Raw genomic sequence first — 13,294 nt, forward strand, 5'->3', positions numbered from 1 at the left:
AATATATTTCTCCATGGCCTCCCTCTCTGGAACAGAAAGCGAATATAACTTGCCATTAGGCGGAGACCTACCTGGCAGTAAATCTATGGCGCAGTCGTAGGGACGGTGCGGAGGAAGAGAAGCAGCACGGGACTTACTGAACACTTCCTTTAGGTCGAGATACTCAAAGGGCATGTTAGATGAATCCCCAGCCTCCTCCTGAAACCCAGAAACAGGTACAGACGGACACGCAGACACAAGACAAGACTCATAACACTGAGTGCTCCATGTGGCGATGGAGTACTGGCGCCAGTCCACCCTGGGGTTGGGTTGTGTGAGCCAGGGGTGACCAATAACTACTGGTGCCAGAGGTGAGTCCATGAGGAGGAATGACAGAGTTTCCATATGGTTGCCTGATGTGCTGAGTGTTATGGGTCCGGTGGAAAGTGAAATATTTGGGAGTTATTGACCGTTGAGGGCACCTGGTCGGTACGCGTTGGTCGTTTTCAGGGACATTTTCGGGGACATGGGCTCTAACCTTGCGGAGGATTCCCTCGAGCTGCCTATGATGGGCTCAGGCTGTCGATCCTCGTAGGCTGGATGGACCTAGGTGAGCACTGGATTGGGAGTGGGGCTGGAACGCTGATCCACTGGAAACCAGCACTCACTCCACAAATTTGTCGAATCTCCCTCGAGGAGCCTCCCCGGACAACTGCTCTAGTGTGGCTGTGTTGATGCCTTCTGACCAGAATCTCCAGGGGAGAGCCGCAGAGGAGGGACACTAGGTCTGAGAACCATAATCAGCCAGTATGGTGATTCTAGCAGTAGACTTATTCCGTCCTGACAGACCTTCTCCAGAACTCCTGGGAGCAGAGCAATCGGGGAAAAAGAGTAGAAATGTATCCTCGGCCATGTCTGTACCATAGCGTCCAGCCTCAGTGGACATGCTTCTGCTTGACCGTAAACCTCCCATATATGCTCCACCACCTCGGGGTGAAGTCTCCATTGCCCGGGCCTCAGCCCCTGTCTCTACAGGATGTCTGCTCCTACATTCTGATACATTCAGAACCTGGTGCACCAGTTTGCATAGTGGACACGAACGCAGACACTCCCTGGTGATTTATGTAAGAGACCACTGATTTGATGTCTGTACGGACAGACACATGATGGCCTCTTAGGTCTGGGAGGAATTGCTTCAATGCCATGAAGACCTATCGAAGACCACATAAATTACATCTCCATGTAATTTATGTGGCACGAAATATGATGACTTCTCTACAGACCCTGAGCTGAGCGGCCTTCCTTTACCACTCCCCAGCCAGTGAGAGAAGCATCTGTCGAGAGAGTGACTCGGTGACAAATGAGCTCCTAACACTGGACCCTGGAACAAGAACCAAGGTTTCCTCCATATAACCAAGGTGCGGAGGCCCCCCAGCGTGATCTTGATCATACAAAGTAGCAATTCAATTTAATTTCATGGTTGCCAATCGTTGCCAAACAGTTATTTTGCTAAGTGTGAGGATGCTGTTGGCAAATATTTGAATGCAGAAGATATTTCTGTGGTAACAAATAATCACCCTGAGCTGACTAAGTATATACCAACAATGTGCATGTTGTAAAGCCTGAATATGGGATTCATTGGTTGTGGTTGTGATGCTCGGTACTCACAATTTTATTGTTGAACAAATCTATGATTCAGTGCTTTACAACAATACATTGAGCTTGGATAATTTTTTTGAATTGCTGATTACATTTTTTACAACCTGTGCCTTTGTTCAAGACTTATATAAAGGCTACAGGCAGTTTGCCATCCAACATTTCACATCTGACAATGACGACTGAGAGCGTAAGTGCCTCTTTCTCCCTTATTGTCCATATCCCACAGTCTGTCATGATGTATTAGCACAATGTAAACTGTCATTGCTGTGTTTGACAGATTGTGTTCTACGAAGACAGGAACTTCCAGGGAAGATCCTATGAGTGTAAGGGGGACACAAGTGACCTTCATTCTTTTTTTAGCCGCTGTAATTCTGCAAGGGTGAAGGGGGGCTTTTGGGTTCTGTATGAGCGGCCAAACTACATGGGCTATCAGTATATACTGGCCCCAGGGGAATTTCCAGATTATCATCATTGGATTGGCTTCAATGACTGTGTCCGATCTTGTCGTTTAGTCAGGCATGTATGTCCAATGACACCACAAATGATCACTTTGAATTACTAAGTTAACAATGTGATTGAGTGCATACATAGAAACATGATTTGTATTTCCTGCAGGTAACTGGACATCTCAAGCTGAAACTCTTTGAGAGGCCCAATTTTGATGGCCAAACATGGGAAGTTACAGACAGCACCCCGTCCATTCAGGAACGTTTTCTCTGCAAAGAGGTCCATTCCTGCAAGGTCCATGAAGGTCCCTGTGTGTTCTTCCAGCATGCAAACTACCATGGCCGTCAGTACCTCCTTGAGAAGGGAGAGTACAGACGCCACACTGAATGGGGGGCCATGCATCCCACTGTGGGCTCCATTCGCCAGATCAGCACAGACTGTTGAAATTAAAGCATGTTATCAAAACTACTGAAAAAGTATTGAAAAATAAACATTTTGAAGAGGCATCTTTTGAAGAGGTTTTTTTTTTTTTTTACTTTTGCCAGTTAGCAGACAATATAATATTGAACCGAAATGCTCTAAACATATGTGATCTGAAAATTATATTAAAGGGATACTCCACCCAAAAATGAAAATTCTGTCATCATTTATTCACCCTCAAGTTGTTGCAAACCTGTATGAGTTTCTTTCTTCTGCTGAACACAAAGCAAGATATTTTGAAGAACGATTGGAACTTTGGCACCATTGACTTCCATAGTATTTTTTTTTTCTACTATAGAAGTCAATGGTGCCAAACAACTGTTTGGTTCCAATCGTTCTTCAAAATATCTTCCTTTGTGTTCATCGGAAGAAAGAAACTCATACAGGTTTGCAACAACTTGAGGGTGAGTAAATGATGACAGAATTTTCATTTTTGGGTGGAGTATCCCTTTAAAAAGCATTCTTATAAGCCAGTCTTTAATTTATAGTTCCATTAATGACTGCTTTGTGAGTTCATACTCTGTGTGCAGCTATTGAGCAGAAATAGTTACCAAAAGATGTTTTCCATAAGTTATATTTTAATACAAAAATGTGTATTGTAATTTATTTTCCACCAAACATTCTGAACAAGAAACAAAAATAAATTATTATACATTTTCTTCTAACAGAACATAAGGGTAAATTTACTCTTGAGTGCAAAGGCTACTTTCAGTAATTCCGTCTACCATTGTGCAGATATTTTACCTTATAATTTAGATTACTGATGATGTTATTTAAATTATACACATGATAGTGATTACACTGCTATATTTAAGTGTAAACATATTGTATTTTGCTATTTGTACTCAATGCAATGGTATCCTTTTGCAAACTCCTTTTTTACTTAGTGTACAATAAATAGCTGCTACCTTGCTTTAATATTCTGTTTACACATGCATGTTTGGTGCTTTGAAAAAGGGGGATCCAATTATGTTTCATGAAAACACAAGTTTGAAGCCCTGTTCATCAGACTATGTAAGCTGTCATGAAAACATATTTTATTCCTCTTCTGAAAGCAGCAAAACACCTTTGTTTAATCTGTTGCCATTTTGATGGTAACATCGTGGCAGCTTGATTGCCTCTGGTGTTTTGTTGTGCTGAATAAAAGACTCGCAACAGCTTCAAGTGACAGTTTCATATACAGTTTCATGCACACATGCATTTTATATATATATATACCTTTATATTAGGGCTGTCAAATGATTAATCACGATTAATCACATCCAAAATAAAAGTTTTTTTTACATAATATATGTGGGTGCACTGTGTATAATTATTTTGTATATATATAAATACACACACACGCATGTATATTTAAGAAAAAAATATTATTTATATATAAAATATTTATATTTATATATAATATAAATTATATATAAATCTATATACAGTATATACATGAAAATATTTCTTAAATATATACAAGCATGTGTGTGTATTTATATATATAAAATAATTATACACAGTGCACCCACATATATTATGTAAAAAAAACTTTTATTTTGGATGTGATTAATCACGATTAATCATTTGACAGCCCTAATTTATATATATAAACACTAATACATCAGTTCATTCTAGAGGAAGTGTTATGCCTCATGAGCATGTGACTATGCCAATGCTGCTTGAACTCTGCCAGTACCAGCAGCTGGAAAACAATTTAATTGGCCCAATAAATATTTTCTGGACTCAGCCAGTCCTGTAAACCATTTAAACCACCCCCATAGACTGCATATAGTTTAGCATTAACATTATGATCATTTGGATTTTGGATATGCTGCTTTGTTTGCTTTTCGTAAATGAATTTGTTATGATATTTGGGAAACTACTCTCTCTCTTTTAGCACACTGGCGTTTTCCGAATCCGTCTGTATGAGCGGCCTGACTTTCAGGGTCAGATTATGGAGTGCAGTGAGGACTGGCCCCATCTCTATGACCGCTTCCGTCACCGTGAGGTCCAGTCCTGTAACGTTTTGGGTGGAGCCTGGGTCTTCTTCGAGCATCCTAACTACAGGGGACGTCAGTACTTGTTGGAGAGAGGCGAGTACCGCCGCTTCAGTGACTGGAATGCCATGAATCCTACTGTCGGCTCCATCCGCCTTGTTCAGGAGTTGTAGGTTTTTCAGTGTGTAGTTGATTGTTCCTTGACTATTTAATAAAAATGACACTGGGCCCATTAGCTCCTGTCTCCTGTTTTATTTTGTTATTTTGAAAAAGTCTCTTATGCTTACCAAGGCTGCATTTGAATAACTGTGTTTTTTTTGTTTTGTTTTGTTTTTACAAAATAACTGTTTTTTATTTTCATAAACTTTAAAATATTATTTATTCCTGTGATGAATTTTCAGCATTTTGGTGATGATACATTTAATGATACACCATAATACGTGTATCACCATGCATGTTCAATTTTTTTAGGATTCTTTGAGGAATAGAAAGTTCAAAATAACAGAATTTGTTTTAAATTAATTTTTGAGTCTTTACTGTCATTTTAAAATCACATTTAATGTCTCTTTGCTGAAATAAAAGCATTAATTTAAAAAAAAAAATCTTACAGACTAGACTGTATGTATAAAATATTAGGCAGAATTTATTTTTGGTATTTATTAATTCTCAACACATAGCTTTCAACAGTTTCTGCAGTTGATATAACTCAGTACTCCCCTCTATTGGTTATTATTTTCTGAATGGTGTCTAACAAACTTGCATTTTAAACTATTAAACAAATGATTTCATAGAAAACAAAATTGAATTTACATGTTTGTTTTTTAGTACTGTCATGAAAAACTGCATTTTACAATAAATTAACAATTAATCGATCATTTAAGTTTCACCTAAACACTTTATTTAAAGTTTATTTATAATCTGCATGACAGATGAAGATTTAGGATGAAATAAATGGCTTAAAAACTGCCTCATCAGGTCTTTTACTATACAGACGCTGAGGTCAGGAATTTTGTTTTTGTTAGTACCTGTCCGCATGAAAATAAATACCACACATGTTTTTTAACCATTTGTATGTTAAAAAGAATGAATGCTTGTGTGTTTGCATAGGCAGAGAGCATGAACTGTTAGTTGTGTGGGCAGCTGCTGGTCAATGGCCCCTGGTAAATCTCCCCATACAATAGTTCAGGCCATGTTGATGACTCAGGAGCTTTGCCAGTGCGATTCCAGCATGTACCCAAAGTCCACAATGCTTATGCAGACCAGAGAAGATGGACAAAAGTATGTTAAAACAAAAGGTCCACCAGCAAGCACTTTTTTACTGATGGGCCCACAGGGCAGTCTCTGTTGGTCCAGATTCCTCCATAGGCATCCAGCACTGAATGGAAGGATAGTTCACAAAGTTCACTTGCTAGTATAGTGCTTTTTTGTGCTAGCCTGAGAGCACCCTCTTGTGGCAGTCATGTTTAAAGTACTCTTATTATCTGTGATTATAAATCAGCATCTCCAACTACACACTGCTAGTGTTTCTATATATCTGCTATGCAGTATGTAATGTAATGTACTGTTTGTTTATTTATTTATTTATTACTTACTTGGTTCTCACTCTGAGTCAGACATCCACTGTATTCTCACTAAATGTGGGTAAAAACAGAACGGAAGCAGAATAGTATTTACAATTTCAATCTCCCAGCATGCCAAAGTCACAAAACATGGCTGAATCCATTGCTGTATGCTATAGCAATCTTCTATGACCTTTAATATTTTTTTTTTCACAATTCCTAATACGTTTAGTGACTAAAAGAAATGCCAATATTGAATGTTTAGATTAAAGAAATGCAACAGTGGATTTCAGAGGGCAGTAATTTTTAATATTGTTTACATAGCAGAACCCATTTAGAAAATCATTGATCAACTACTCTTTTTGACTGTACGGAGATGAACATAATAAAGCTTCAACCTAGTTTACCGAAAATACATTTATAGAGTTCAATGCAACTACAGTGTAGGCCTCTAAATATGCATTTTTAAATACTTTACAAGGGCTTGGTTAGTGTGGGGATAGTTCAGGATCATTAAACTTTAGAGCAGTGTTGGGGGTATGCATTGCAACTTACATAATCAGATTACTTTTTATCAAGTAACTAGTTACTTGAAAAAAGCATTACTTTTAAATTTACTTAAAATATCTGTTACTTTTTCAAATAGGCTAAGTAACGTCTAGGTCAGAGAGCTGCACGGGTCCGATTTTGTAAATCCGCACCCGCCCGTACCCGCAGTGCTTAAAACCGCATCCGACCCGTTTTCCGACAGCAGCACTAATTAAAATCCGCAACCCGACCCGACCCGCTTAAAATAGAACCGAGACCCGACCCGCACCTGTTACTGCAGGGGTGCTTCTCAATATCCCTCCTCGTCTCCTCGATCCTCCGTCCTCCATCCTATGACCCGGAAACCGATCGAGCTCAGCCATCTTGAAGGACATCTCAATTCTCTAATTGTACCGCGAGGAGGCGAGGATCGAGGAGTGAGGAGGCTTCCAGAGGAGCTATGAGCGAGGATGCACAGTTGTATGCTTTGCGGAAGTGTTTTATCGACTAAACGTGACGCACGTATAAATTCTCCTCCCCCTTCACGTCGGTCACAATCATTTTAATTTATACTTTACCATTGCAGTTTATATAAACCACACATCTCACATATTTCAACAGGGTATCTTGCTTTATTATTATTTATTACTAATTTCTTAAATAACCAAACTTCAACAACATAAGGGCAGATCCTTTGAACGCTGCTGATGACGCAGTGAAGTGACGCTCGAGTGATCAAGTATTCCAAAGTATAAAAAACACTTTCATTCGATTCCTCTGTCCTCGTTTTCTTTCCTTGCAACCTTCCCTCGCGTCCTGCAGGGGGTGGAGCTGAGACGCGAGGAAAGGAAGCGAGGAAAGGAAACGAGGATGCACAAATAAGAATTGAGAAGCACCCCAGGTATCTGCGTGCTTCCTCAGCGACGAAGTTCCATATTTTCGGCTATCGAACACGAAAACTTAAAGGCAGGTTTTGCATACAGCAAAGCCTTTCACAATGTTGCTTTCTTCATCAGAGATGACTCCAAATTTCTCCCACACACTTGACTTGAGTTTCGATGAAGTATTGTCGACAACTTTATAATCTCCTCTAGCTATTTTTTTTTTCAACTCCTCACTATCCATCTAGACGACTCATGCAGCAGTTCGAGTGGTTGTGATTTTTTAAAAGTGAATGTAACGTTAGGCCTAGAGACTCATGGGAGGGCGCGGGCTCAAATAAACTAAAAACAAATATTTTATCAACTTGAAATACAGGGCAGGCATAGTTTTGTAGATGTGTTCCTAAAAATATGCATTTATTTTTACATTTGCACGTGACTGTTTTGAACCCGTGTTTAGACCCGAGTTTCCCCGTGTCCGACCCGACCCGCATCCGTATCCGACACAGTTGGATATTTTTCACCCGTTTGAGCAAAATTTGCGGGTCACCCGCGGGTACCCGAACCCGTGCAGGACTCTGGTCTAGGTTAATAATGTAACCCCTGTTCCATGAAGGAGAGAACAGAGACGTTACATTGGACTGACAAATTGGGATCTCGCCTGTCGTGGCTGTCGTGAGGAGCATGAGATCAGGGAACCAGGTCCGGGTGGGCCAATAAGGCGCAACCATTAAGGCAAGTTTATTTATATAGCACATTTCATACACTATGGCAATTCAAAGTGCTTTACAGAAAGTAATTAAAATAACCACAAAATAAAAGCAAGGAAAATTAAAACAGTTATAAAAGAAATTAAAAGACATATGATACAGTTATAAAATGAATTAAAAGAGTAAAAAGATGATACATAGATAAACTTCTCATCTGGCAAAACACCGGTGTATCAAGTGTATCATTGGTGTATCATCAAGACCTGCTCCTCGTCCTCCCTGACCGTCTGTGCAAGCAGGCTCACTGGAGGAAATGCATACTTGCGTAGGAAGCGCAGACCACCTTAATTCCTAAATTCACATCGGCTGGAAGGATCAGCTCTATCACGTCATTCACCAATAGGACTGCGATGTCCGAATGCAGGACAGGAGCATCCTTGTCTGCCACTGAGGTAAACTGGACGCTGCTGAACCTGGGGGGACACCGGGTGAAGTGAATCGCATTGCCGAGTCTGATCGTCCGAATGACCCAACGAGACTGGCAGGTAAGCGCTAGCCAGGCTTCCAGACACTGTGCAAAGGGGACCAGAGGGACAACAGACATGCCTGCAGTGAAGTAGCGCTGTGGAGCACAGGGGACCGCCTCAGAAGACACAGCGTCCCAGTGTTGGGGCCTTTATCGTACTTTGTCGTAGTGGCTCGGAATGCAAATCTCACTCGCCAATGTGCATTGCCTTGTTCTGTTTCCACTCAAAGGTGATTGGGCTCTCAGGCGAGATCCCATTTTGTCATTCAGACGTAATGTCACAAGGTGACAAATCTAGCGGAACCAATTTCCGCTAGGAGTGTGTTTCCCCCCCGGGACGATTTCACCGGCACACCGTGCTGGTTTGCTTGTTGTCAGTTGCCATGACAGCGGCAGCTGATTAGCTAAGCGGTACCAGGTGCGGGTGTTTGGTGTGGGGATCTGTGATTGGGAAACACGGCCCAGAGAAGCAGTTAAAAGGAAAAGGAAAAGGCATTCGAGTGTGGTACTCCCCCGGGAGAGATCGATTTCTTTGGCAGTGGCTTGGGTTTGCTGGGATCTTTGGAGCGGCTGTGAGGATCTGACTGGAAAGGGGTGCAACGGTGATTGAGGGAGTGCAAGCTGGAACGTGAATTGGATGTGAAGTGAGTGAATTGTGGAGATTGAGTCAAGATTGAAGAATGCCATCACTCGAGGGAGAAAGATAAGTAATGAAACACCGGATCCGTGTGAATGTATGTCTTGCACTGAAATGGATAAGGAATTGTGAAGTGTATTGACCACAAATATAATTACCACTAAGAGTGTGAACTGATTCATCTTTGAAACCCTGATATCTTCTTCTGAGTGTGAAAGAGTGTTGAAGACGCTGTGTTCCATGCGATGCGAAATCCTCTGCATCTCATCAGCTTCTGAGTGTTGATTCAGCGCAACAGTGGAGGGATTGAACATTGGGTGAGTGCTGGCCTTATTGCACTAAGATTTGAGAGTGGATTGCGGTGCCTGAATTGAAGTGTCACACAGTATTGGACTTGACGTGAAGTTGCAGTGTGTGGATGTACATGTTTATTTAACCGCCAGTGTTCTCCAGTTCACATTCTCGCCAGTGTTTGCGGAACGAAGCCCTCAGGTTGGATGTGTATGCTCCACTTCGGCCACCAGGTCCTGTGATATGAGAGAGGAGTGTGATTGTCCTGTTTAACTTGGCTTTGCCTATTTAAATAGAAGATTCTTCTGCCTCGGCCTTCTTGTGTGCTGCCTGTTCAGAGGAGAGACACACCCCAGCAGCAGCGCTGCTTGTCCCGAACCACCCGCTCCAGCCGTAAGTCCATATTTCACCGAAATAGAATTGAACCTGCACACTTGTCTCTGTCCTGGATTATACAGGGTACCCTTGTCTCTGGCTGGAGCCGTCAAGGACGGAAAGGCATTCGGGGGACCTCACACCTGCTGCTCAGTGACGCCACGGGGGAGAGCACCCTACACGGAGGAGACCTGCCTGCCCGACTACCTACCTGACCGGCAGCTAGTCCTCCTCCTGGACTCCATCGCCCCCTGTGCCGATCACCTGCCGAATAGCTGACGCTTGGGAAAACTTACCTGCTACCCACCTGTCCTGTGGAGAGAGTCCCCTCCTGGCCCGTGGTCCCGGCCCTGGTCTGCCCGGACCGTTGTCCGCCTGTATTACGCCCAAAAGAGCCTTCTTACCACGTTACTTACCTGCACGCCAGACGGGCGTTCCGCTCCCTCCTCCTCTGTGGCTGCCAGTAACCCGGGCCCTCGCAGTGCACCCCTCGGTCTCCTCCTCCCTGGAAAGTAGAGACGAAGCCCGCATTAAGACTTTTAATTCTTGCTTTTATTCAATAAAGATTGTTGTTTTTAGAAAATCTTCTTGTCTGTCTGGTCTCTAGTACGCTCCTCGAGGTGGTCCTGGGTTTGAGGGGTGGGCGCAGTCTGGCTTGGCTCCCCCCGACCTGTGACACGTAACATCGAACGTCACTGACTGATAGGGAATACAAGTTATTTTGTTTCTCATTTATTGACTGACACCTCCTGTTCCCATTTTGAGAGAAATAAGAGGCGTTGTGTGCTCTGTGTAAACATGTTATTTTTATTGTAGTTCTAGGCTAAATGTGAACATGCATTTACTCATCTCACTTGCACAAAAATAGATTCAGTATTCCTTAAAAACAATGAAATGCAAGCTCAGAATATTACACAAGCCTGCATTAATTAAATATGTTAAATAACACAAATGTTCTTTATGTATTTATTCTCACTTTATTAACCAATGTCTGCTGTTGACTTTCATCAAATTCAACCATATGATAAAGTAAAAATTACTTTGGTTAAACATCACATTTGTTTCTTTTTTTTTCCCTTTTTTTTGTAAATTTTTATTGCTGAAGTAAAAGTGGTGAACTTCTCCTGCGTCCTAGGATGTGTTTAAGTGAACTTTTTATGCCCTTCCCTCGCTAACTTCCCTCTGTCTCGTTCACTCGGATGTAAACTCAGCAAAAAAAGAAACGTCCTCTGACTTTCAACTGTTTTTACTTTCAGTAAACTTAATGTGTGTAAATATTTGTATGAACACTAAAAGAGTCAACACCATAAGACATAAACTAAAAATGTTTCACAGACATGTGACTAACAGAAATAGAATAATGTGTCCCTGAATGAAGGGAGGCTCAAAATCAAAAGTACCAGTCAGTATCTGGTGTGGCCACCAGCTGCATGAAGTACTGCAGTGCATCTCCTCCTCATGGACTGGACCAAATTTATCAGTTCTTGCTGTGAGATGTTACCCCACTCTTCCACCAAGGCACTTGCAAGTTCCTGGACATTTCTGGGGGGAATGGCCCTAGCCCTCAAAACCGTGACTCATCAGTGAAGAGCACTTTTTGCCACTCCTGTCTGGTCCAGCGAAGGTGGGTTTGTGCCCATAGGCGGCGTTGTTGCTGGTGATGTCTGGTAAGGACCTGCCTTACAACAGGCCTACAAGCCCTCCGTCCAGCCTCTCTCAGCCTATTGCGGACAGTCTTAGCACTGATGGAGGGATTGTGTGTTCCTGGTGTGACTCGGGCAGTTGTTGTGGCCATCCTGTACCTGTCACGCATGTGTGATATTCGGATGTACCGATCCTGTGCAGGTGTTGTTACACGTGGTCTTCCACTGTGAGGATGATCAGCTGTCCTTCCTGTCTCCCTGTAGCGCTGTCTTAGGCGTCTCACAGTGCGGACATGGCAATTTATTGCCCTGGCCACATCGGCAGTCCTCATGCCTCCCTGCAGCATGCCTAATGCACGTTCACGCAGATGAGCAGGGACCCTGGGCATCTTTCTTTGGGTGTTTTTCACAGTCGGTAGACAAGTCTCTTTAGTGTCCTGCGTTTTTAGAACTGTGACCTTAAAAAATGCCTACTCTCTGTAAGCTGTTAAGGTCTTAATGACCATTCCACAGGTGCGAGTGTAACCGGCAGATTAGTTACTGTCGGGGTGAAGTTTGTCCCTCTGCAGTTATGTAGAGTTATGTAGTTATGTAGTTATGTAGCAACCATACTGTGTTTGTTATCGTGGAAGTGGTTCGCGTATACAACTAAGGGGTGAGACCGATTGCCAGACGCTTCCGGGTAGTCACGGTGGTTACTCCCGAAGGTCCTGGGCAAGGCACCCGCTGGTAGCGGTATATAAAGCCAGACGTGATACCTAAAAGTGGTGATTGTAGGATTCTGGAAGACCGGTGCAAGGGCGGTTTTTCCACCGGGTCATTTGATGCGCTACATTGAGACTGTTCCTGCTGCTTTGCCTTGCCTAAATTACGTGCATTATTAGTTTTGTTTTTTATATTTTTTTGGGTTTTGTTTGTTGAGTTGCGCCGCGTGGTGATTTCCACCCGCTGTTCCGTTCGATCGAGGCGGTGTTGGCTGTTCCAGCATTTTAGGATCTGGCCCAACTGAAACTATTCTGCTGGCGATAATAACTTTTCTGTTTTTACCCGCCAGAGTATCCGGGGGCTGTTCACGAGAGGTTCCTGGGTCCGTCTTTGCGCACGGTGTATTATATCGGTAAACTGCACTCCACCATATATTGATTGAATCACTATTTGCAGTGGTGGTGCCTATGTATGTGTGTGTGTGGTTGACTTTAGGCATCAGAGTTCAGAGCACGGTTGTTGAGTTCCACACTATTTCTGGACAGGTAACCTACCCTGACAGCAAACCAACATTTTTCTATTAAATTATATATCATTGCTGGTAGCAGCCAACACCAGTCTGGGTCTTCTTCGGTTGCGGTCAAGCCTCTCCGCTTGTATTTCCCATGCCCATGGGATGATGCTGATGCTATTGATGATTTTACTTTTTATATGATGGCTCAATAAAACGTTGTTACCTTTTGTACACAAAACACGTCTCTGTATAGTTTCATCTTGGGTGCATAACCACGAACTTGTTTGCCTTATATTAGAGATTCCGTAGTTAATTACCAATATACATAAATCTTGGTGTTAGAGGCACCAGGTGGCGTAGTCGATTCGGTTCGGAGTC

The 13,294-nt window shown here is 42.5% G+C and overlaps 1 protein-coding gene across 1 annotated transcript; it reads left to right on the forward strand.

Annotated features, from left to right (window-relative positions):
* The first annotated feature begins 1,810 nt into the window (after positions 1-1,810).
* crygs3 (crystallin, gamma S3) lies at positions 1,811-4,766 on the forward strand. Its single transcript, XM_056251763.1, has 5 exons — positions 1,811-1,825; positions 1,913-2,158; positions 2,254-2,524; positions 4,244-4,305; positions 4,448-4,766. Exons 1-5 carry the CDS (start codon positions 1,811-1,813, stop codon positions 4,718-4,720), a joined length of 867 nt encoding a protein of 288 aa, XP_056107738.1. The 3' UTR covers positions 4,721-4,766.
* Positions 4,767-13,294: the final 8,528 nt, after the last annotated feature.

Source organism: Rhinichthys klamathensis, unplaced genomic scaffold, assembly GCF_029890125.1.
Source record: "Rhinichthys klamathensis goyatoka isolate OS25496 unplaced genomic scaffold, OSU_Roscu_1.1 h1tg000090l_1, whole genome shotgun sequence".
Taxonomy (NCBI): Eukaryota; Metazoa; Chordata; class Actinopteri; order Cypriniformes; family Leuciscidae; genus Rhinichthys; species Rhinichthys klamathensis.